The following is a 27344-nucleotide window of genomic DNA, read 5'->3' as shown; positions in this document are numbered from 1 at the left end:
TTGACGTGAGCACTATTTTTTGCTCTATTGTTTTTAATTTGTCTAGCTGACAGGGAACCATAAGATATACAATATAGGCACAATACAATATACAATATATTGATATATATAGGCACATATATGTAGGCTTGTATCTATATATATAAAAGCGAAATGGCACTCACTCACTGACTGACTCACTCACTCACTCACTCACTCACTCACTCACTCACTCACTCACTCACTCGCATAACTGAAAATCTACCAGACCAAAAACGTTCAAATTTGGTAGGTATGTTCAGTTGTCCCTTTAGAGGCGCACTAAGAAACCTTTTGGCAATATTTTAACTCTAAGGGTTGTTTTTAAGGGTTTAAAGTTCGTCTTTTAGCATGTATATTCTTCTTCTCCCAATCTCTTAATTATAATTGAAATTTCCATATCATATGTTACTATAGAACTATAATCCAGATAGAGTACCTCTTCGAAACAGTTGTTAACTGGCAACTAAATTAATAATTTTGTCAGGTTGGCATTAAGTTGAGTTGACTTTGTTAGGTTGGCACCAAGTTGAAGATTTAAATGCATTTATCGCGGAGAAATTGATTGGGTAATGCTACTTTAATCCTGCGAATATTATTCATTTATTTATTTATTAGATAGAGCGAACAATACAATAGTCGGAAAAGAAAAAACAGGCTATTGCCCAAAACTTCTTCAATTTCCTGATTTTGTCACAAATCGTCCAAATATTATGTAGGTTATGTTCACTTCAATTTCAACACCAAATCTTCATCTGAAACTATGAATCAGAATAAACAAATAATTTCAAATTTAGATAGATTGATAATGAAACTTCCGTTAAAACAAAAACCAAACTTCAATATTCACAAAATATAGAATAAAATCACTTATATAGTTGTGTTCCGTTTAGCCAGACGTTTAGTCTGGACCCCCGACTGGATTGTCCTAACATATGATAAATCTGCTCAAATGAAAAATGCAGGCGAGCGAAGCGAGCCTGCTGATCTCATTCTTGGACGATCCAGTCGGGGGTCCAGGGGCGGAGCCCCCTGGCTAGACGGATATGGCGAGCGAAGCGAGCCTGACGGCTAGTAGGCTATATAGGAAGTGCCACAAGCAAGTGCGCATAATTTATAGTTAAAGAAGGATGTTTCAATGTGAGAAGCTTATGATTCGAAGTTCAAATGAATTATTAAACTTCAAACATGATATATATAAAATCCTGCTTGTCATGAGAACTATATAGTTGATGAGTTAATGTGGTTTTACAGGTTCCTCTATGAATGCTCTATTTTATTCATACTTGATACAGATGCTGAAATGTCATACAATATAGCTTGTTCCAATATACTATCAATAGATGAGCCTCGAATAATAGCTTCCAAACAAATCCTCCGAAACGCTTATATTATTGAATTCATAGTTCAGCAAACTGATAAACATGATAATCATAATAAACATTAACGGCCGGTTTCCGAACTCGGGATTTGGTCAAGTTCTAGACTTTGAACATCTGAGTCAGAAAATTGGCTTTCCAAAACGGTGCGTAGTCGCAGTTTTTATGATAATCTTTATTTTCTCATTTCTACAATTGGAAGCGTTTTTCCTTGAAGAAATGAAACATTCGAAATAATTAAAAATAGCTGAGTTTTCACACTATTTTATCTTTATTTTATTTTGAGTTAAATTTTCTAGTTTTTCGAAATTTAGTTTAAACGTGGACTGCGACTATGCCCCGTTTTTGAAAGCCAATTTTCTGACTCCAGGATAGTCTATACTCAGACTAAGTGAGTTTAGCCCTCATGATTGAATACATTCAAATTGACAACTCTGTATCGACTATGTTGTCGAATCTCATTATTATTTATCCTATATCATAAGAACATGTCGTATATGAGTTTGCATTCAGATATACCACAACTTGGCAACACGGATATGTTGATTCGATTACTGCCTGATTTTCTCTTGTTTTATAGAAATGTTTGTCAATGAGTATTGCTACTATTCTCTTGATCTTACAACAGTTCTCAACTTCGATAAGAATGGAGAAATATATTCTCAATGGCATGGGAGAATCCATGTATAGAGATATCAAAGGACACTTGGCAAACCTGAGAGAATTTTATCATCCTAATATGAATAGAAACAAAATATAATCATAAACTCAATATATTAAAATATTACAACTCAACAATTACATTCTTGATTACTGCTGTTTATTATCAATGAAGATATTGATTATCAATGGAGATGAGCTTCATAAACTTGAGAATATTTTTGTTTGTAGATCTAGTAAGGATCTTGACACAAAAGATAGAAACTATTCTGATGAATTGGCAGCACGATAAAAGCCAATTGACGCACATTCATAGAGAAGCGAGAATAAGCCAGGCCGTGCTATGTGCTTTCAGAGCAGATGTTTCTGAAGGGTGAAAATGCACGAGCCTTATATTTTGCCTGAAAGCACGTGCATGGGGGATGGGATCACCCAAACGTCACTTGCACACAAAATCGAATACTTTCCTGGCCGGTCAAATTGCCAGAGCTAGGAAATCTAGGAGAGAATTACTCTATTTTAGAGATTGGGGAAATTGTCATCCTGCTTTTGATAGAGAACATAATTTCCCCATCAGTTGCCGAGATGTAGATGTTTGCATTCTTGGTAAAGCTTTTGAATCTGGTCTCTGAGAATGGCAGGGAGACGAAGGTAGTGAATAGTAGCTGAATTTATAGCGAAATTACTTCATGTACTGTGTTTACTCTGTCAAATATATTTTTGATTGAATTCTACCTGAGAAGGCTCTCAACGATTTGTTGTGTGTCTTAATCATATTTACAAAAGTGAAATAGTTTATTTCAAATAATAAAATAGTCTGCGTAGCAGAAACGTTTACATGATTGTATTCAAAGTCTTCCCAGCTGAACAAGAGCATACAATTGTTTTTGCCTTCAATGAAACTACATTGGGAAACTGGAAGAAATGTCATTATTTTATGTTTTATACGAATCTTGAAATTTTGCATTCTTTCACAAGATTTACTATGAGAGAAAAACAAGAGAGATTTTACTTGAATGAATGAGATCCGAATTCCTGTCATCTTCAACCATAAAGTTCACATTTACTGCTTTTTAATAGATTTGTTCGTGAATTCAAAACAACTGAATTGACTTCTGAATGACTAAATTTCCGATTTATCACATTGGAATCAATGAAATCTACGTTTACTGCCTTTCAATAGGTTTATTGCTGATCCTGATGCGAGATATAGTTCTAAATAGCTTCAGATTCAAAAGGATACTCGAATTCTTGCAGGTATCATGGTTAAGTATGAATGAATGAAATGTGGAATATAGTTTGATTGGAATCTGTTCAAAAATATATCGGTAGCAGACCAGTATTTTTTAGATTATTATTATTGGTCCAATGAATGTTGAGGAATGAATTCTTTTTGTTCATTGGATTGATCATTCATGATCTTATACATAAAAACTACAACCATTCACAGAGGAGTCGATTCATTAACTCAATCATGTAACAGAATTATTTATTCTAGTTTCATTGAGCATTGAGATAATTTGATTGTTGACTGTATCGAAAAAGTTAATTTTTTGAAGGAGAGCTCGTAGTAAAGACAGAAATTTGTATGAGGAGTAGAAATAACGGGGATATAACTTCATATTGCTTATACTGATTTGAGTGTAGTTGAAGTAAAAAGATTCACGGGTTCATGATGATGTTTATCATTCTATGAGCTAAGATGTCTCTACATTTTCAAGTTCAATAGCATTGAATGTCACTTGCCTTGAAAGCTTTCGACATATTGCTGGAATAAGTTAATGAGTTATCATAGAATTTGAAATCCAGACATTTCAAAGTGGAATAAAGATATAATTTAATGAGCGTGAATAATAAAAATCTTTAAATTTTGTTGCTTTTCTCAAGAAGCTTCTGAAGAGAAAGATTCATCCATTTTTATCCAATGTCAGCTGGATAATTTATGAATAATCAAGTTGATACAGCCGATCCGGCACCAGAAGGATGACAAAATGAGTTCAAAATAAGTTGAGCAAGATGTATATATTTTCAAGTTGGATATAAAGTGCGCATAATATTGTATTTTTGTAACTCTTATTAAATTCTCTTTTTCTTGATTGCATTCTTTGATAATATTTTTTTAATTGCTTGATATTGCATTGAGTTCTTCACTTTACTATAATGCTCGATCCCTGTTCTCTATTCCATGCCTACACAAACTATGTTCATTTTCTATATTTTGAATAATTGCTAGTTATGACTTCTCCTGGCATGGACAAGGTTTTTCAAGAGAGTTTTATATTTCCGATGGAGATTGAGACCTTCGAGTAAGTTTTTCGATATTTATGAACAATTCAATTTCCGATATTCATGTATCATCTAGAATCGTAATCACCCGATGGATAACATTATAATGAGGATTAAATCAAATATACTATTATTATACATGCTGATAATATAGGCTACATGAACTGTTCAGTTTCTATTTGGTAGCTTCCCTATAATGGAAATCTGTTTGGAATATCTGAAGAAGTAAGGTTGGTTTATTGTAAGTTTGAGTTTGTGTTTCATGAAAGTTTTATGGATTGTTGTGATTTCCAACGATTCCTTCAAAGTTGAGCATATAAGTTGATTTGATAGTTCGATATCCAATTATATTTTAGTACAGTATGATATAGTAATGTTATTCAGCTATCTCTATGCAATGAATATAGGTTCCGCGAGCTAGAAGAGGCGTAGATGTAAATGGAGCTGATTAGGCCACAAGGAAACAACCTTCCTAAATCTCTACAGTCACGATCTTCGCATTATAATAACTTGGTGAATGTGAGGCTTTGAAAAAAAACGGAACTACAACCTGTTCTCTGTTGCCGCCTTTTTGAAATCAATTTTGAAATTCATTTAAGAATTCATTCGAAGATCATCCACTTTTTATGATGGATCCCACATGGATAAGGTGAAACACAGTATGGGCCTAGCAGGACCATATCACACTATAATTATAGTTATTGTGATTAAAATATAGGCCAATCGTGGCCTACTCTTGAGCAAGATTGCTAATTTGTCAGTCACTTCCTTGAAAAGTCTTATAAAGGCCTACTGTATATTGTAATCCTGAACAGGCTATTCTATAATGTATGGAAATTCAAAAGTGAATATCATTACTATATTATTTCTTGTGGATGTGATTATGATTTGATAATTATAGTAGCTTTGATCAAAGGTATTGAAACAATGAAATCAATTTTTATTCATTCCTTGAATTTTATCTACAGACGCATATGTAACATTGCTAATACATTAGAAAATGAGTTCCGATTTTTGATGCAAAGCACGGGTACATAGGCCTACTAGTATATCAATGAGAAAGCCCAAACTATTGGGAAGTGGGTGATATACTCCTATCCACGAACAATAGGTATCACAATAACAATATGAAAAGAAACGTTGATTGCCTTAATAGCTTTTCAGACACTGATTGCATGAACATCTTTTTCGAACGAAACAATTTCAGATTCTGGTCTAGCCAGATGCATAACAAAACCACTTGAAAGAATTGTGAAATTTGAAAAGAGTTGTTTGGAATTCCGGAACCAGGAAAATGGAGCCGTGAAAAATGTTCTATCACCGTTGAATAGTTTAACTGGAAAGACAAGGTAGTAAAACAATAGAGTGATCGTTACAGACTCTTTGATGAGAGTTGATTGCAAGCTGGCTCATACCACAGATTCAAGACTGTGTTCATATACGAGTTCATTAGCTGGTAGTAAAAACCAGCTCTGTGGAATTGGGCAGCAATCATTGACCCCGGACTTGAATTTGTCAATTACATCACTCAAATTGAAGTTGCTCTTCCACAACCAATTATAACAGTGAATACTGTTTACACTATTTCCCTGGTCTTTAGGACGATTTAAACTACTGTACCTATTCTTATCGGATCTATTGATTCACCATAAGCGGGCCAATCACAATAATCCCGATTTGTTCGTGGTTTATTTAACATATTGTATGAAAATAAAATCAATTCAAATAAAATGATTTTAAAATAATCCAATGAATCAGCCGGAACTTTCCGGTGAATAAGCTGGTGAATTTGGAAGGCACCTTCCAATTTCATAAAAAACAAGAATAAACTCATAAAATTAAACCCAAGATTTAACTCAAGAAATAATATCAATGGGTCAAGAAATGAAAGTCATGATCGAGTGTCTTTAATTTATCCAATTATTGATATTTTTTCTATTGTCCACTATATTCCATGTTTATTATTTGTATGGGAAAATAATTTATTCCTGAAGACGGTAATCAGCTCTAAACGTTGATAATCAAAACGAAAAATCCGTCAGTAATTTTATCCCATTAAATTTTGAAACTTCGAGAATCTGAATACTGGAAACCTCAAAATCAATTCCATCCTCAATCAATGAATTTATCAGAGATGTTTGAAAATTAAGATGAAGATTTATAGCAGAATAGTTCCACTGGATTACTCAGTGGATCAGATTCTCTGAAATAGTTCTCACAATATTGTGGTATACTCTTTACTGAGTCTTATGTCATTTACCAAGTTATCTGATCATATTTGGTATTAGGTGTGTTACCTAAGCTAATACAACCTTTAACTCTATCATGTAGTGATATTCATATAAATATTGGGCTGCGTTCTATTCTACGCATATAGTTGGAAAAAACTATATTCTTTCCTAAAGCCGTATTTCAACATTTAATTTTGATATCAGAAGTAATATAATAAAACAAGTTTCTACAATTTAAACAATAGTTCATTGTACATTACCTCTATGGTTATATAGTTACTGTAGTTTATTGGAAAAAAACAATTCATTCATAAAAAAATTATAAATTGAAGACTAATCATTGGTGAATCTTCAAGAGCATTTGAATACTTGAAAGTTGTACAGTCCAGCAACAGAACGATTGAAGGATAACAGCTGACCTCCATAACCAACTACCATAAATAACGTTCTCCACAAATTGTGAATATCCAACATACAGAACTTGTTTCCTGCATACCATAACTTTATCGAAGAAGGTTTTTTCTTCTTGTATGACGTCATTACAGTCATGATGGGTTGATGATGATGATGACGATGAGGAGAAGGTGAATATTGTAGAGTAGCTCCAAATTACCGGTTACACGCCACAAAAAATGTCGATGAATGAATGATTACCAAATAATCGGTCTTAATTTGACCTAGTAAAGTTCACTGGAATAAATGTTAGTATCCTCTCTTTCTCTCTTGCTGATATTCTACCACACGTTTATCCACCATCTCTTTTTCATTTCGATGATCATGTCTATTATACCTTTCCCACCAGTCTCACTCACTCACTCTCTCTCTCTTCCCAACTTTTGTTCTGAACCTCAATATGAGAACAAAATAGTCTCATAATCTTACTTATTCTTCTCACTCTAACTTATTGCGTTGGAATAACTACAATATTGTTCCCTTTTTCACACCTTTTCACAATTCCTAATTCTCAAGCCCTTATTCTTTATCCTCTACCCCTCTTTCATTTTCGTTTGTTCTTTATCACTCCCTCTTATCATCATCCTCGCTCTCGCTTACTCTCTCTCTCTCTCTCTCTCTTGAACCTTTCACCCAACTTTGCTTTTACAACCTCTCTTTTCCTTCATTGAGGCTTTATGGAGACTTAATGGAGACATTATGGAGACTTCATGGAGTCGATGGCACAAAATATACAATATAGGATATGGAATTCAATGAAAAACTTCCTTCCATAATATTTCACTCACGCAACCTCCCTTCACACGTTCTCACTCACTCTTCCTTCTTATCTAAAGCATCCTATCTCTTTTTCTCTCTCTATCATCCTCTCTAAACTAATTTTCGGTCAAGCTGACCATGTTGTTTTGATTCGAACCAAGGAAATCCAGTGATTAAAATTATTGTAGGGTCACTGACGGTGATTAAATTTTGTGAATTTAAACATTCGCGTTTTTTGTGTGAGCAGCCTGGGCCTTCACTGGTCCCGACTGGACAAACCTGAAACCAATAATTTTGATCTCGTTGATCAATTATTATTGAACTGTATGGGATTCAGTTTCAAATTAACCGTTGTGTCTTACACAGCTAGTAAGTGTTGTTCTCTACATAGTTCTATGTTCAGTGGTTTTGTTCTTCTGGAATACTGTGATACGCAAACATCGATTGAGAATATGCGTTACTCAAAGTGCTCGATATAAGATTTTGTTCAATTATTATCTCAGAATATTCTAGTTTTATAAATAAATTTGAAGTAACAATTCAAAAGGATCCTAACAAGAAACCAAATATGGATGTGAAAGTGAATGTTGCTGGATTGGTTTCCAGTCATTTGGATCAAAAGCATAGCAGTAAGTAGAGTACCGTACATTTCTACCAATCAAATCTTTGATTCTAGTAGTTTTCAGATATGCAGAGTTTCTCTAACTGGCCAGGTAATCCGGATCATGAGTATGAGACTAGGAAACATCATGAGGAGTAAAAGAATATTTCTTTCCTTGAAAATAGGAGGTGTAGATATTCGGCCCTTCTCAACTTCAAATTTATTTATAAAAGAGATATAACAATTCCCTCACACTTCGTATTCAACACTGATACCTGGCCAAGAATCAAACCTTTTCACCTCATACAGTGAACTATGGAACTGGAGAATTTAATATAAAATTATTGAACGTAATAATACAAAGCATTGAAATTTCTATTATATTGCTTCAGACTTCCTTGTGCCATTCGTTAGTATGATATGAATAATAATGGAAAGGAGTATCATTTGATGATTTCTGGTTTCAATAATTTATTATTATCAAAAAAATGATCATTCCACTCTCTTTTTTAAATTTCGCACGTTTTATTAGAATCTACTCCACAAGTAATATTACAGTATATTTGAATGTTCTATATTCTCATATCTTTGGAAGTTTCCAAAAGGTTTTTGGTGTTGAAGGCTATGGTCTATTAGCCTATGAAGACATAATAAACTGGATTCAATATAACCCAAATCGCATATTTATCGTACTGATTTGCAGAACAATACAAGAGGAAAGTTCATACGACGTACTTGTTTAGGAAATTCTTTGATATTTGTTGATTGAGAAATGAGATAATAATTCAGATGGATAGTTCGATCAGAATTGGATGATTAGAAAATAGGCAAAAATGTTATGATGATGTTGGCTGATGGTTTCTTAATCCATTCCGAACTATGATGTATGAACATACTTACTTACTATCATGCAGTCAATTATTTACCTGAATAAACAATCATGTTCGCTTATTGATTGGAGTACTTTCGGGTAGCAAGCGTCCTGATCAATATGAACGCTTAGCGCCCGAAAGTACTCCAGTCAGTAACTGACATAATTATTGTTCATTTACATGAATTACAAATAATTTGTTATTTGAAATATCAAAATAGTGTGTTGAAAATTATATTCGACACTAAGGTTGGAGGGAGCTGCATGGGAGAGTTATGACATAATTATTGTCAATTTTAGTATTCCTCTCAATAATCATTGAATAGATGTTCAAGAGATATTCCAATAAATTTTGGAATATTTAGGTATCTATTTAGAATCTTCATAAGATTTCCCACAATCTTTCTTATATCTACCTTTTTGGTACAATTATTCTTTTTTGGAAGAGCTCTGAATATTTTTTATGAATATCATCTATTGAATCTTACACGAAACAACTTTATAATATTGTATTCACAAAGCACATTAAGGCTAAAAATAAACTTTCTACTGGGGATATTTTTCAAAGTTTTTCGATTTGTATATCATCAAGCTGTTAAAATTAGAGAAGTTTCATATTATGAAACATTTTTTCCGATCATTGCTTTTTGAGATATGAGCGCCTAAAGTTTCAATTTTTGAGACAAAACATTTCAAATTCAGTGAGAAATAAATTCATAAGATTTCGAGGATAATGTTTCATGGTGTTGTTGCTCAAATAAATTGAAAATATCAATTTTGAGAAAGTTATTAAATTTGCTAAAAATGACCAAAAATAAATTTCAGTTGAGTTATTTTTGGTAAATTCAATAACTTTCTCAAAAATTGATATTCTCAAAAAATGTTTTGTTTTATACAATCAACAATTCTATGGAAAATTTATCTTCAAAAGCTCATTGATTTATCTCTTACCGTATTTGAAATGTTCTGTCCCAAAAATTTAAACTTGAGCCGCTCATATTTCAAAAAGTTTAAATATGTTTAATACTAAAAAGTGTTTTCACGAGTAATCTTTTTAATTTTGATAGCTTGATGATATTCAAATCGAAAAACTTTGAAAAATATCACCAGTAGAAAGTTTATTTTTAGCCTTTGCACAGCACGTACTTTTTGATAATTCTCGAGACTTTGGAACTGAGGTTTGCTTCACATCTGAAAAACTAAAGTCTAGCAGAAATATAGCCTACGATTGTTAACACTTTCGATACAATGCTGGATGATCTGTTTCGGGGAATTATCATGAAAAATATAATATTCGATTGATCTTTCGTGGATTCTGTATCATCATGATAAATGATGATAAATTTGATGATAAATGATGAATGAACTTGTAAGAGTCCTAGTGTGATTAATCTCTGAATAATCATCTCCTAAATCATTCTTGTCAATTTGTCAACACTTATAAAGTGGCAGAATTTAATATTACGGCATAATCTCAGTCATAGTACAATCTGACAAAATGTTCAAATTGAAGATTTCTCATGCTCTCCTTATTGTTAACATGGTTTTCATGAATTATTAATGAATAAATTGACTCTTATTGAACTATTTTGTACATTCCCTATCACTTATTCGTTGTCCAACAAGGAATAAACACTTAATAGTACGGTACTAATGAAGAAAGTTCTATAATTGAATGAAGAAGACTAAGAAATTGTCAAAAAACCACTGATTTATTGATAATTAGAAAGACCGGTTTCGGTTATTACACCATTGTCAATCTCTGATAAACTAAAACTAAATAGCTGCTCTTGTATTTAGTTTTAGTTTAGTCTTAGTCTTTTTCATTCAATATGAAATAATTACCACAATATCAACTTCTCAACTACACAAAAAGTGAAAGTTCTATAACACTACAGTATGAGGGAAGTTCCCGATTATTAATAACTCAAACCAGAACAAGATTTCAATGTTCAATCAGTTCAACACCTATTTAGTGACAACATATTATTACAGCTTCATGAACAAGTTCTAATGGTTCTAAACTATTGCCATTGAAGTTTGGACCAAACACGTTGTCAATTATGACGTACCCATGCTTACACCGTATAATGAATGACATAGGCTCTAATGCACCAGTCGCCTAATTACCGAAGCTATCAATCAAAATGTTAAACAGACTCAGGTACTTGCGGTGATTGATTACATTTCCACAAATCAAGTAGTGGTCAACACCTGGTCAGTCCACTCAATTTGGCAAATTATGACTAATGCATAAATGTGAGTTTTCAAAGCAACTACTTAGCACTGGAACTACTTCACAACCTTCATCACACTGGTCACTAATGGTCATTGAATTACTGTAATTTATGCCACTCAGTAACAGAGTACACTCCCCCTAATATTATACTACAATACTCAAGCACTATTCAATAATACTGGAATTCGAATTGATAACAATAATCATTCAATTACAATAATTTTATTGATCACATGAAAAAACACAGGTTTTACTCGAACCCAATCGTTATTCACGTTGATGGATACCTGATGAATATATCATACCAGTGTTGATTATAAATCACTCTTGTTGATACATAGTTATTGAGATTGATGAATTTCATTAATCTCTGTGATCATACATCCAATGTATCAGTAGTTCATTTAAAATTCAATTGGGAAAATCCTTAACATGATAGCCTACATGAATCTACCATTATTACATATCTTTCATCAATGTCTACTACAATAAAACCTAATTTAATGTTTTTATTGTGATTCAATTTCAATAAATGTCACTATGATGTTTTATCAATGATCACTGTATATTCTATTCAACCATTCCACACCAAACTTTAGATTTTTTTATTCTCCATAGCAGAATGTGATATTTATCATCTATCATGTAGAATTTAGTATAATATGATGAAACCTGTTTCACTCATATCTTTCACAATATCCTATCTTTCCTAGTCGGTTCAGTTGTCAGCAACTTGATAATTCCGATGTAATTATTTCAATAACTATCATCCTTGGTGGAACGACAGTCTACCTGGAAGAATGTTGACTATCAATTCATTTTTTCTATGTTCTGAACATTCTCGGCTTGTTTAAAGTTGTTTTTTATTCATCAAGCATGCCGGGTCAAGTTGTTTGGTGTGGTGGTGGGATGAATGATCTTGTAGCCGGACCCGGCTTCTTCAACTTTGTAGAGCGCGAATTATTTCGAACTGTGCGTTTAGTAGTGAGTTGTACCAGGTAACAGTCGTGCAGCAGATACCTTCCTTGTGTAATTGCTAAATTTACCGAAGGATTATGGCTGCCAAACTAACAGGTAGGATAGGAAAATAACATGTCATCAATATAGTAATTTGTAAAAAACTGAATATCAACTATCAACACTTGAAGCCAATAATGATCCACTGTTATTTTTGACTGTGAAGCAAATTCATTCTCAAAATTAAATAAGAAAAAATGTATCTCTTTGAAAAATGTTCGATCTCTTTGATTGATCTATATTATTCAATTTCCATTAACAACTTTCGATTAACCACATTTCAATTTGACATGCAAGTACTAAAGAATATTAGATCCACTCATAAAGTCAGGAAATCTCCTAAAGATCTTCAATTTGTGATAAAAAAATTCGTTGAATCACAACTCTTTTACAACTGGTATTTGGCAATATTACGTTCTTTGAACTTTCTTGAATATTTCTGAATTCCAGTTACCATGGAGTTAATTTCCTTTTGGAAGGGCTCCAAAATTAAATGTTTCACGATAATTGTATGAACAAGTTACAATATCAAAATGAAATACCCAAGGACTATCAAATGTTTTAGATAACCTTTCAATTAATTAATTAATATTGTGAACTCCGCTTGCCTTCCAGAATGGTAGCATAAAGTCCCCCGCTCATAATAACTTACTTAGGCTGCGTTTACACAAAAGTTATTAACAAAATGTTAATAACTTAATCGTCATAGATTCTATTAGATTGCACGGAACTTGACAAACACATATGTTCATCATGTGTATGATAAGCTATGTTCAATCTAATACAACCTATAAGGATTGAGTTATCAACATTTTGTTAATAACTCTCGTGTAAACGCAGCTGAAGTATGTACCATCTCTTGGTTCAACTGGAGAGGAAGAGGAACTAGACGATCAACCTCTCATACTTTGTCATTGAAAAATAATAGGTTGATACATTGAATCATTTTCAAATTTAGGAGAATAAGACTCGTGTAATATTACGAAAAGCATTATCTTATTATTATTATTTATTGGAGGAGTGATAATCCACGGGATATTTCCAAAGATGATTTTTTATGGAGAACAATAATTATTCAGCAATCAAAGCTCAAATAGTTCTCTACATCCAATCACTTCAATGGGAAACTGGATTTATTGTATCATATTCAGGACGATATAGCCTAACTCTCGAAGCTGTCTATGTTCATTGAATTGAGATTACAGCTCATTCATCAATCTAGCCGTTGATTAGCCTTCTAATTTTATTGAGATTTTGGTTGATGATGAACATTAAACATTTGGAATTCTCTGGTTAGAGCAATAATTGATACTATTGAAAAGACTATTATATTAGTTTTAATTCTATCATTATTCTGTTATGATTACAGCAAACTGTCAATTGGTTCAATTGAATTTTATACATGAGTAATATACATTACATATCTCAACACAGGTAATTATCAATAATAAATTTTTTTCAATTGACTCATTGACTGATATTTTTTGAAGGAAGTGGATTGTACATGTCGAAGATTAAACGATTTCTTGGATAGCTAAAAATTCAAATTATTCATGAATGCTATAAATTAACTGCTGAAAATTTTCAGGACAGAAATAAACTTCCTGATGGGTTTACAAAAGTACAAAACTTGAGAGCCTCGTAATCATAATATTCTTCGAAATCAAATGCAGTTTTCCAATGGCATGAGAATGTTGTCAAAAATGATTTTGAATCCATAAATGATTTGTGAAGGGATCCCAAAAGTTGTCTTTTTTTAAAGAAATGCAAAATTTATCCAAACAGAAACTTTTTTTAAGCATTTATCATTTTTAATGTATTCTCAGTGTTCACTGGAGAAAGTCAAGAGTTAAATATCACGAAACAATTTTCATTCAGTTTTTGATATTAAAAATCGTTATGTGTTGTCGAGCTTCTGTCTCAAAAAATCAACATCAAAGTCATCAATTCCTTGTTATCAATTACTGACAACCACCAGGAACTTTACAACCCTCATATTTTATATCTTCACCAAGGTGGAAACGTCTCATTGCCTACCATCAAATAACTAACAAAACGCACATTTTCGTGTTATACCATAACAAGTGACCTTGATCGTACTGAATACCGTTTAGAGCTCGTAGCTTAAATGCAATAAATTACATACAGAGCGATAACTGCTCCACTTACCATATACCTACAATCAGAGTATAGTTAAGACTGTTACATGCAATAATTTATCCTTCCTGAATCTACTTTATAATTATCGCTATCATTTAGATCAAAAACCTATTGATGTGGCATTGAATGGAACAGACAATAATGATACTCTTCATCTTGTCAGATTTAAACTCTCACACTAGAATTTGCTTGCATAATACGCGAGATAAACATTTAAATTGTGTATTTTATTGTTCCACATTGACCTCTCCAATGCCTCTTACTATAGTCTACACTCGTATAAAAACAACTTTTTGGAGAACGTTATCTTAGAATATGGCTAGCGCGTTTAGGACTGACCTTGGGATAGAAAACTGAAATGTTCCTGGTTCATTCTTGGATTGAGAGATTCGAGACCTCTTATGTAACGAGTCCCAAAACTCTGCATGATGGATGTGAGAAAAACAGACTGTGAACAATCTGGCGATGAGGAAAAATGACCTATCAACCACTTGCCTGCTTCCAGACTTTTTCAAGCGGATTTTTGTTTTAATCTGGTTTTTATTTGATTGAGAGTCAAGTGGCTCGCTTCATTATACCCAGCTGGTAGCCTCGTATCTGATTCCTCTTGATAGTAATTGGATGAATTTTCTCGAAATCATTTCGAAATAAATGCGTGCTGGATTTATCCAGTTCGGTATATTATTAATTTTTTTGTCAAAATGAGAGAAAAAGATGTTAGGTTTGTGTAGTTGTAATAGACACATTTTCTGATGGAATCAATGGAGGCTCCATACATTGGAAATGTCAAATAGAAGGTTTCATTTGATAAGGTTTCTCTTCCATCTCTGTGTTCTACAAACTAATGCTTTGAATTATTGAGCTATGATGGACAAACTATGGAGATTATGATATTTTGCTAAATTAATAGTGAATCAAAGTACAAACACATGGCTCATATCTACTCCTTTCTGAGATGCTGGTAACATGTTTCCCATGAAAGTTTTCGAAGTATATTTTTTTTTAATTTTTACTAGAACTTCATGTTGGTTTGTCGACGGAAAACATAGAAAGAATTATTGTAAAGTTAATTTTTAAAATATTCAATAAAACTCTCTGTACTTCAGATTTTATCCCGATAAACGTTAATTATTGGAAATTGCTTCGCAAAACATTCTGATAAACATATTGATTGAATAAGATGTCATTCATTTCATATTTACAGAAAAAAAGTGAGTCCGTACGTAATTTTTTTGGTTCATCAATTATTTCTCTTCTTGATCTTTCTGATTAATCCGCAATAATTCTTGGACATCAAGAATCCAAAAGAATCTCAATTATTCTACTCATCATAACATTTCTGCTGTTACAGCAAAATGGATTACTGGTGTAGAGGAGCGAGTCATCATGCTACTGCCCTATCTACTCATGTTCTTTGCTGTGGGTTTTGTGACTTGGTACATGAGGAGAATGCAACGGATTTCGGCAATGATATCCAAGATACCAGGCCCTCCGACATTGCCTCTCATAGGAAACGCTCATTCCTTCTTTGGTCTCGACATGGAAGGTGAGTTGAAATCGATTAAAATAACGGTTCACTAGTGGAATAGAATGAGAAGAAATGATGAAAAATGACAATAATTATTGGTATCAAACTCCACGTTAAATATATTTTGACGATGAATGATTAAATTTTCATTATAATCGTCATGTTCCGATATAATACTAGAAGCTCCCTTTGATAATAGAGATAACATCGGAAATATGTTATCAGAAATATTTTAGTTATGAGAATTCTAAATTCTTTGCTTTCTTATAAAAATTAGAATAATAGGATTGTATGAATACGACACTTGTCCTTTATCAATTGTTTAGAGATAAATGTGATATGCTCCCAAGTTTAAACAGTTTGTCAAGAACAATCATTGCCATTACATATCAGTAAATGGGACTCTTGGATACTAGAATCTATTATTATATTCTAGTTCGAATTCTGATCATCAAATTGGTGTAACAATCATGGTCAACGAGCCAGCATTTGAAAACATTTAAATTCTTTATACTTTTGAGAAAATGTTCCGGAATGATCTTTGCTATGGTTATTTCTCCGTCAGTTTGAATTCATGATTTTTGTAAATCTCTCTAATGATATTTATTGAGACTATACGTTGAATAATTGAAATTTCATTCAAATCTGAATTGAAACACTAAATATTTATCATTAGATTAGAATAATTCAAATCTCGTAACCTCATAAGAATTAGCTACAAAGAAAATTCTTGATTAACATTATAATGGATCGAGCATTTTTTTAAATATAAAAGGTACATTTATTTTGCAACTTCCTGTCATCAATCGTCCATATTTGGTTAATTCTAGGTAGTAAAAATTACATGGAAAATTCGTCATTCCCATTTCTGCACATATCAAATCAATGACAATTGAATGAAAATCTCCATCCCCACAATATTTCTTACAACAGTTGGTTGTTGATTCCATCAATGGATCTAACCCCACTACATGTTTTAGGTTACAACAATATTCAGCTGGAGTTGATGAAAACGTACGGGTCCACTGTGAGAGTTTGGCTCGGTCCCTTCCTCTGGGTGAATCTTGCAGAGCCGAAGCACATTGAGGTAGGTTGAACGAAAAATAAATAAATAAAAATCCATGTAAATGATTTTTATGAAAATTTGTAATCAATATTATAAATTCTTATGCAATTGATTATAATGTTGAAAATATGCAGAATTCTAATCCAGAGAGCGAAATAAGTAACAGACTTCTGAAAATTTCATGAAAATTCGAATTGAATTAATGGAAAATTCAATCTCCATCTTCCTGCAATAATTTACCAGGTCCTCTTTTCTTCACTTACCGACGACATTTTTCCAATAGAACAGAAAGTGGAAAAATATCTTATTCAGTGGCAGATATCTTAGTAAATAACCAAATACAATATTATTTTCAAGTGTTGTTTAATCATATTCTTTAGAATCTCACTTGTAATACTGATTTGGACATTTTACTGTTTCTCTTTCCTCAGGCCATCCTCAGTAGTGAATATGGAACCAACAAAGATCCTACTTACAGGTTTTTCAAAGCTCACTCTGATGGAATATTCGTAGCATCAGGTGAGTAAATCATGAAAATGAGTCTTTTATACTTCCTCTCACATTTATCTCTTCCGTTTCCCCGTTTCTCGAGTATGGTCTCATCCTTCTATTCCGTTCTTAATCACATATTTGACTCATACTCACATATTATGTGTCTCGAGTTGATTCCTCAGAGACCCAAATCTATGAGGTTCAACTACTAAAAGTGTAATAATGATGTAGGATTGATTCTTACTCTCTCATCTGAATGATCTTATTCTGTAAAACTGAAGACATCAGGAAGCATTCTTGGAAAATGTTTTTCAATGTTTTTTTGTCGTTTCCTATCCTTTTATTATTTGTCATTTTATCAATCTTGGAAAATGCATTCTATGGTTTCTCTTTGTAATTTTCCATTCATCGTATCTTTTGTGAGTCAATAATTATCCTCCACTTCATTGTTCATCGTGGAAATCCTCTTTGATGTGCGATTCCAGGTGACAGATGGCGTAAACTAAGGAAAATGGTGAACCCAACCTTCCACCAGAAACTTCTGGAAAACTTCTTGACAACTTTCAACGAGCAGAGTGATGTACTTGTTCAGCGATTGGAAGAACAGGTTGGCAAACCCACCTTTGACATTGGTGATTATACGGCAAAATGCACACTGGATTTCCTCTGTGGTGAGTGATACTGATATCCAAAAAACAATAAAACGATTAATAGATCTGTTGAATGTATTTATCGAGTGAATCAGATTAATCGAAGCAATCGATTGAAAGAATTTATTCATTGCCACCATCATTTTTGAATGTTAAATAATAAGATAAATTGATATTTTTTATCGAATATTAACAATTATTTGATGACTAGCCTATACATTGTAATTTACTAGGTTGTGTTTGATACAAGCTATTCACCTATAGCTTTGCATAAGAAACCAATGAAGTTACCAGATCAAAATCATAATTGTATACACTTTTTTACTATTTCTGGATTGATCGATCGATCCTTCATCCTGCCATCAACTTAAAACTTCCAAGGACTTATGATCATCAAACAACTTTGAACAAAATTAATTTAATATTAAAATAACTAATGCAAATATAATATTTATCGACTGAGATGACATGAATCCATGTGGATGTGAGAATGGAAAAGGTTCATGATGAATTGCTCTGTTTGAGTATGAGGTGATTGATAGCTGAAGCGTTTTCAATGAGCCAAAACGCATGAGCTGGTAGGATTTTAAAAGCTTATCATAATCGCACATTGTGATAACTAATGAGCTTGGACTCATGAGATTCGATTCCTCTAATGAATATTCATACATCTTCTACAATAATATGATTCAACAAAATTTAAATTAATACGATCGATATTAACTACTATCAATTCACAGGTACTCTAATGGGTGTCAAATCCAAGGAACAGATTGAGAATCGTTGTGATTTCGCCAAGAATGTGGTTGGGTAAGTTATAAACCCTATATTCCTTCAATTCCCCATGCAAACTGTTCATTTATAAACTCATTTAGAACTGCAATAATATAATAATTCCGATAATAACTTGGATAAAACTGGAACATCCAACGCACAGATTCAACATGATCGAATAGCAAGTAGTTTTCAATTAGAAAATTGATGTTTGACGAATCTATCATAAGTAAACTGAAAGTTGCAAAAATACTAGCCTACATGAAAATTCAATTACTGAGCTACTGAATCATTAGAGTGATAAATTGATGTTTCACTTGAATCCTGAAGAATATTATGTAGAATGTAATTGAAGTTGTTTCACTGTAGCACTACAAAACCATCACTATTACTACACTACACAACTATTATCCTGATTATTATCTTCAAGTGCAATCATGATTATTTTCCATTTAATTTTACAGATCGGTAACAATAATCAAGAAGAGATTCTACACGCTCCATTACCAGTCGGACTGGATTTTCCGTTTCACCAACTGGTCAAAGCAACTGAATGCCTTCGTCAAACCACTGCATGACTTTGCCAAGCAGGTGAGTACACACTTGTACCTCATGTTTTCCGACATTCCTTAGCTACTGCAATCAATTAATACCTGTTGATTGATCAGAGAGTAATGTAACTTTTATTTGTTGGTGAACTTGGTATTCCTGACTTGATATTCAATTAGTTAATTAACAAATATTTCTATACAGGTTTGACACAACTACATCCTGTTGGCTGTTCTAATGAAAGTTTCATATGATGCTATTTGAACAACTCAAAAAAAGTCTATTCAAATAGCTTGAATAGAGTAATTCTCAATGCTGTTGTAGTTCTGAATAGATTTCATAGAGAATTAACAGTGCATGCTGCGTTCATTTTTCAAATGAAAGATTTGAAAAAATTGTAAGTTACCTGCTGACTCCTCAAACCATTAATCTAGATCATCTGTCATCATATAACGTGAATATTATAGGTTCAATATCTATCAGAAATCCCACTGATCCTGTTCAGAAACATCCTATTTCCAATTACTGTGAATGACCCATTCTAAGAAATTTCATGAAATCATTGAAGAAATGAATATTGATAATCGATAAAAATAAAAATGAGGGATTTTCACATGAATAGAAAAATATTTAGCTCACTTCCCATTTGATGACATGACACGTCAAAACTCATGGACTTTAATATTCTGTACTCATAAAAAACTAAGAATATCTGGAATGTGATAAATGTCTTCATTCAAGCAATGATATCATGTTTGGATTGTAAAATCCACCTTCAAATTCATATTATTCACATCATATCATCAATAATGAACTGTTCCAATCTGGGATCAGTGGGCACGAATGGGTATTAAAGATTTCCTCATTTTTCTTTGTTTTATCTCTTTCAAAAACTGTTACTTTTTTAATTATTATTAAATCATATTATTGATCGTTGCGATTGGTTCCAAATTATCTTTTGTCTATTAGCTTCAAGCACGGCAGTTGAATACTATTGAATCTAGTTCAAGACAAATTAAAGTTCGTCAACCTTGATCAATAACTAACTAACTTTGAATCGCCTTCGCATTAATGTCTCGCGATCACGATTTATTATCGAGCCTTTCTCTAGAAAATGATTTTTCTTATGTTTTACTTCATCTTTCTCAGGTAATTCTTGAGAGGATCAGTATCAAACAGGCTGAGGATCCAAAGGATGGACTGAGTAAGTCAAGGATTTTATCGGTTTTGATAGAAATCAATACCATTAGTTGTTAATTTTTACATTGAGTGAATTTTCTCTACGAACAGCATATTGAAAAATGAGCAGAAATCATAATTCAAAATGCTTGATTAGAAGGATAAGTTATCATTCATCCTCCTCATCTATGCATTCAAGGATGAATAATAGTTTGAATTGGAAATGAAAGTAAAGCTATTTACCTCAATATACTCTTAAAAATTAAAAATTGTTGTTCACCAGAGTTCAATAAGCGGTGATTTTTTTAAATTTGATCCGTTTCTCTATAATAGAAAAACTTTTATAGTTTTCATAGCACTTCTATTTTCATTTCAGGCCAATATCAGTTGAAAATTGTTGTTCACCAGAGTTCAATAAGCAGTGATTTTTTTTTAATTTGATCCGTTTCTCTATGATAGATGAACTTTTATGATAAGCATAGAACTTCTATTTTCATTTCATACCGATATTAGTGGTCATGCTCTTAGATGACTAATACATTACATTGTTAAATTCATAAATACTTAGATGACTTATGCAAGGAATGAGAAGAACCTGTATTGATTCTCAATTTTGTTCGTATTAATGAAGAGTGCAGCATTTTTCTACCAATTCCTCAATTTAATTTCTGTTGTCCAGTTGATGACCTGGATAAAAAGAGATCCATCTATTTGGACACCATTCTCGAGCAGTTCAAGCACATGTCCATCGATGAACTTACATACCTTACAACAGATACATTCATTGCGGTAAGTTGAGTATTCTACTATGTTCTATTATGTATTATATCATTGAGTCCTTGTTTCACGAATAATTACAAAATCGAATTGTTATTCATCTCTGATTTAATAATTCTCACTCATACCTAGAGACAGGAAACTCATACCTGATGAAGAGTGGAGAGGAAACTGATAGAAGAAATGAGTAAAGAAAGTGAAATTATTATTTTCAAGGTCACGCCAATCATGCCATCAAATATTATTGACATTTCTCATATCATAGTCAAGGTAGTCTATAATCGAAGGTTTATCTTCAACATCAATTCGTAGAGATTGCAAATTCCTTGCCTGTCTATTTATCATAAGCAGCTATTATGAGTGCCTATTTTTTCATTCCGATATTGTAATTTTTTTATCCAATGAATAAATAATAGGAAATTGATAGTATAAGTGATAATATAAATCAAATAGAATTAATCATAGAAATAGGAGGTATACCATAAACAAAATTAAAATTAAACATATTATTCTTCATAAGTTGCTGTAGCTTTAAACAGCCTTCCTACATTGGTTCTGTTATTTCTTCCATAGTGGTTATCAGAGCAAAGTTATTCGATTCAGGTGTGCATCCTAAAGAAGGTATTCATTCATACCTATCTAACTTGGAAATATGAAACGTCAAATAATTTCTGATCGAATATTGGATTGAACAGAATGATGAAACATGTTTGATTTTTGGATGTGGATTGATGCAGATGTAGTTTGAAGAAACTATGTGATTGGTCGAACTAAAGCGAAATAGAATAACAATAATATATTACTTATATTTCTGAAAATATATTATTATCTCATGAAATTTGCAGGGTGCTGACACAACACGTGTAGCGACTGCCTATGCTTTCGCCCTACTAGGAGCTTACCCCGAAATCCAGGAGAAAGTGTACCAAGAAATTGTTGACGTGGTGGGGGATGGAGAGTTCACAATCCACAAGCTGGCCACCCTCCCCTACTTGGAAATGGTGCTCAAAGAGGTCCTCAGACTGTTCTCTGTCCCTGTCATTGTGAGGCAGTTGGAAAGGGACCACGATATTGGTGAGTGCAATAAAAAGAAACTATCACAGAATTCCATTTTGTTTCAAATAATATTTATCATTGAGTTCATCAAGGTAGACCACAAGGTCACAGAAAGTGGAAGATCTTACATCTGTATAGAATGGTACAGGGTCTTTTTCAACCAATCAATAAAAATTGGAATTTTTTTTTTCTTAAATCCAATGTAATATCAAGGTTTTGAAGTATCTCAAAAGTACCAAAAATTCATACTTTGATCGTGATTGGCACAAGCTCACAACATCGACCGCCGCTTTCTTCAAATTCGCCTTGAATACTTAATCGAGCAATAGCATCTAAGCCGTAATTTTAAGAGGGCAAGATAGCTAGATAGGACAACATAGCTAGATAGGAAAACCTTCTATTTCAAGATATTTCCCCATCTTCCACTATAGTCCAGGCAATGAATGCTCAAAAAAACGTGTAGAGGGAAAAGTTTGGGAGACAATTTTTGACCGCGCAGTTCTGTTTAGGGTAGTGAGGAGGTGAACATATCAAAATTCCCCACCACTAACCCCTGTGCTAAGGGGGTGGGGGTGGTTCAAAGGTACCATTTTTTTGGATTTTGGCATATAACTAGAAAATTATGCATTTTACAGTCATGACTATTCTATAAGGAATTAAAGCTTACATAATTTCCTACAATATTGATTCCACAACTTTTTCTATATCTCTCTCACTTTTCGAGATATCCGCTCTATAAGATGTGATATTTTTGAAAAAACACATTTTCCTTGAATTTTTTGCTATTTTTGCTCTTATAACTTTTTGAATATCGATGGGAAAAATCCATGCTGATCATGAGCTTTTAGATCGAAAGCTATTATTTTAACAATTTTAAGAGCGTATATCTCGAAAACTGTTGGAGAAATAACAAATCACCACGGAACAAATATTGTACAGAATTTATCAAGCTTCATTTCTGAATAGTTAGTCATGTCGGTTGAACGCATTTTTCTCAAGATATGAGCGTGTAAGCAAAACATTGAAAAATGCAACTTTTAAACCACCCTCATCCCTTTAACACAAGGGGTAGGGATAAGAACTTTCGATATGTTCACCTCCTCACGGGTCCCAACAAAGCTACTGAGTCAAAAATTGTGTTCAAAACATTCTCTCCAAATTCCTTTGTCAATTGGTCTATTTTTGCATAACTGAAGATATCACACTCAACACTGAAGCTGCTGCAACAGTCGTGGGGATGTGCGTAAACTTGTGAAATTATACATAAAATTGAAGAGAATTTGATGCTCTAAAAGCTCATGATCAGCATGGATTTTTCCCATCGATATTCAAAAAGTTATAAGAGCAAAAATAGCAGAAAATTCAAGGGAAATGTGTTTTTTTTCAAAAATGTCACATCTTATAGAGCGGATATCTCGAAAAGTGAGAGAGATATAGAAAAAGTTATGAAATCAATATTGTAGGAAATTATGTAAGCTTCAATTTCTTAGCGAATGGTCATGACTGTAGAATGCATAATTTTCGAGTTATATGCCAGAAACCAAAACATGGTACCTTTGAACCACCCCCACCCTCTTACACAGTGGGTAGGGGTGGGGACTTTTGATATGCTCACCTCCTCACTACCCTAAACAGAACGGCGGGGTCAAAAATTGACTTCCAAACTTTTCCCTCTATAACACTTTGTTGACTGGGCTACTATTCTCTTCTAGAATACAAAAAAAAACTTTACACACTCGTATTATACTCGCAGAGACGCTAAAATTTATGTAATATTTTTTAGAGCTCAACTAACTGATATGAAATTGTTCAAAGAGTATTCAAATCCATCGATTCTGAATTTCCCCTTCAAGCTGAAGATATTAATAGAAGTTCATTGCAAAAATAAGCCTTACAATCGAAGCTTTCAATTATTCTTGTTACCAGAACTTTGTTAGTAAATTTCTATTTGTAGTTACTAATAAGTTAATATTATTAATTGACTACATTGTGAGGATCGTAACTCATTACATTTTTTATGAAAAAAAAATCATTTGAACTGGGAGAAATAGATGGAAATCCAATGCATGAATAGATCTCAATTATTGAAAATATTGGTTATTCTTGTTATCGGATCTTCGTTGTCATTTTCTACTCGTAGCTATTGACTACATTCTGAGAATTGTAGCTCATATGAGAGATCATCACATTTTATGAAAATTTATCATCTTATCATGATTATGATTAATTGATGGACTCAAGTCTTCAATATTCAGAGAAAACTCAAATCACTAGTTCAATCTCGACAAAAAAAAAGATTGATTTCTCGTCTCTGACTTACTATCAAACTTAATTAATCAGTTGGAACAATTAAATCCTTCTAATCATAGATAAAAAGTGGGCAAACGTTGTTGGAAGAGCATGTAATCTGGGAAGAATCTGAATGAAAAATCCATAATTTATTAATTAAAATTTATTTCCAGGTGATCTTGTTCTGCCATCCGGCACATCGATCCAAATCTGCTTCTACGCCGTGCATCGTGATACAAGGTTCTGGAAAAAGCCCGAGGAGTTTTACCCTGATCACTTCCTGCCTGAAGAAGTTGCCAAGAGACCGAAGTACAGCTACCTACCGTTCGGATACGGACCCAGAAATTGTCCAGGTATTCAAATTTAATCGAATTACTATTAATTGTCAACTCGTTTACTATATGCCACATGAAACAGATAAAATTTGCCAAACTCAATAAAAATATTTGATCCATCATTATGAACAGTCAATGAATTTCCATGAAAACTTTACGGAATAACAACATTTAACATAAAGTCCACTCTGTATTTTGTATTGATGAACAATAATTGACTGGAGTGTAAAATATTAGTTCAGAATTATAATTCCTCATTAAATGCAATTAATTTTTAATTTTGCAAGTTAATCTTTGTCGATTCCACATTTGCATCATCTCTTTCATATTAAAGAAAATTTTACATAAATCGGATTGAAATATATATTTCTCTCAATTGAGTGGGCCAACCTACTTGAGAATTTCGTATTGAACAAGAATATTTCCTCATGGATATGGTAAACCTACTCAAACTCTCTTCTTTTGCTAATAAGTTGATGCTATAAGTACTCTCTATACTTGCTTTGTTTTTTGCTATGAGTTTGATGGCCACATGAGCTCTAGGCTTATGAGTGAGTAATGAGACGGAAGACGATGAGGGATGAGTGGACCTAAAGCTTTAGATGGGTTCCGGACCATCGGAAAGCGATATTTGGAACTGAAAAAAAATAATCAATGGAGTTCGTCTCAAAGTGGTCACCCATACAAAGGGTGTAGCTAGTACAAAAATGGGTGAAATATTTTAATGAAAAATGGATGAAATATTTTTCATTCTGCTCAGAACTAATAGAAAAAAATTAGTGTTTATCTCTTGCTGAGATAACTGATCTCTCTCTTCGTATGTTAACCAATAGAATAATAATAAATTCTAACATAATATTATTTCACTTATATTAACAACTATGAGATTGATGACACTTCAACTTCTACTATTAATAATATTATCGTAATAACTGAAACATGCTCTTTTATGTTCCAGGACATGCCTACGCTATGCTTTCGATGAAAACAATGGTTGGAAGTGTCATAAGAAAATACAAGATCACATCTGACCTCAATCTAGAAAATGCAGAGTACAATAATATTTTCATGCTGGAACTAACTCATGGATATCCAGTTCAACTGACAAAACGATAGGATACATTTCAAACATTCTACAAGTTCTCTAAATTCTTTTGTTTAGAAGAACTTCTTGTTCTATTATCATGTTTTAGTGATCATAATTTAAAATTCTCATTCATCTCAACTATTTATCTATTCTTCTAATCTGAATCAATTTGAAGTACGTACTTTGAATAGAATAATAATTTTCAATTCATGATATATATACTCATTTTGAAGTAACTATTGTATTTATCTATATATTGTATTGTTTTGTTGTATTTGAATATTCTGTGATAATGCTAGCCTTTAATTGATTATAGATATTAAAGAGAGTATCACTTCAATGATAATTCTAACAGTTTTTGCTCCTCAGAAAATTTATATTTCAATAATCATTATTTCTAGATTTTTTGATTTTACGCGAACATTTCAATTGAGTTGCACTTATATAGTTGTCCATCTGAAGAGACTAGTATTTCTTTACCATAGTTTCATCTAGCGTATTTTGGAAGGATGCTTGACAATCAAAGTGGCAACGTTGTAATGCTACGTCTGAACAGCTGACCTGCAAGAGCATGAACCAGCGCTTACCTGCATTGGAAGCTAATAGAACTGACTCACTGTTTTGCGACTGTCCAGTATAACTTTAGGAAGCTGGTCTAAGTAGATAATAGCATAGAAGAAATATACCATAACAAGATATTCCATGGTGTAGCTCGTCTATGTTCCAAATTTATCTCTACTCGAGCCGACTACTGTCTATTATTACTGTTTTGGCCGAGTGAGAGTGTAAAAACATCGCAGTCTTAAGAGACTACCAGCGACACATAACTTAGCTTCATGAAGAAGAACTACTAGGACTATCGGTTCGAGTTGACAGTGTAGTTTGAAA

General features: G+C 32.7%; 2 protein-coding genes across 3 annotated transcripts in view; both read left to right on the top strand.

Moving 5' to 3' along the window:
- LOC111047271 (cytochrome P450 4C1-like) overlaps positions 1-27344 on the top strand; it is a 437563-nt gene that overhangs the window by 379297 nt on the left and 30922 nt on the right. The gene's annotated exons all lie outside the window — the stretch shown is intronic.
- On the top strand, positions 8020-26810 carry LOC111047270 (cytochrome P450 4C1). Of its 2 annotated transcripts, none has more exons than XM_022332991.2 (12): positions 8020-8415; positions 16026-16220; positions 17183-17289; positions 17700-17787; positions 18246-18431; positions 19151-19220; positions 19649-19775; positions 20883-20937; positions 21592-21701; positions 22535-22763; positions 25208-25387; positions 26328-26810. In XM_022332991.2, the coding sequence occupies exons 1-12, from the start codon at positions 8355-8357 to the stop codon at positions 26483-26485; spliced, it is 1566 nt and encodes a 521-aa protein (XP_022188683.2). In that variant the 5' UTR covers positions 8020-8354; the 3' UTR covers positions 26486-26810. The 2 variants fall into 2 exon arrangements, with proteins under 2 accessions (XP_022188683.2, XP_022188685.2); XM_022332993.2 differs by lacking the exon at positions 8020-8415 and adding an exon at positions 12395-12571 and having other exon boundaries at positions 26328-26802.

This window comes from Nilaparvata lugens, chromosome 7 (assembly GCF_014356525.2).
Source record: "Nilaparvata lugens isolate BPH chromosome 7, ASM1435652v1, whole genome shotgun sequence".
NCBI classification, from domain to species: domain Eukaryota; kingdom Metazoa; phylum Arthropoda; class Insecta; order Hemiptera; family Delphacidae; genus Nilaparvata; species Nilaparvata lugens.
Note: the sequence above shows the minus strand (reverse complement) of the source record. Positions and strands in the feature narration are given on the sequence as shown.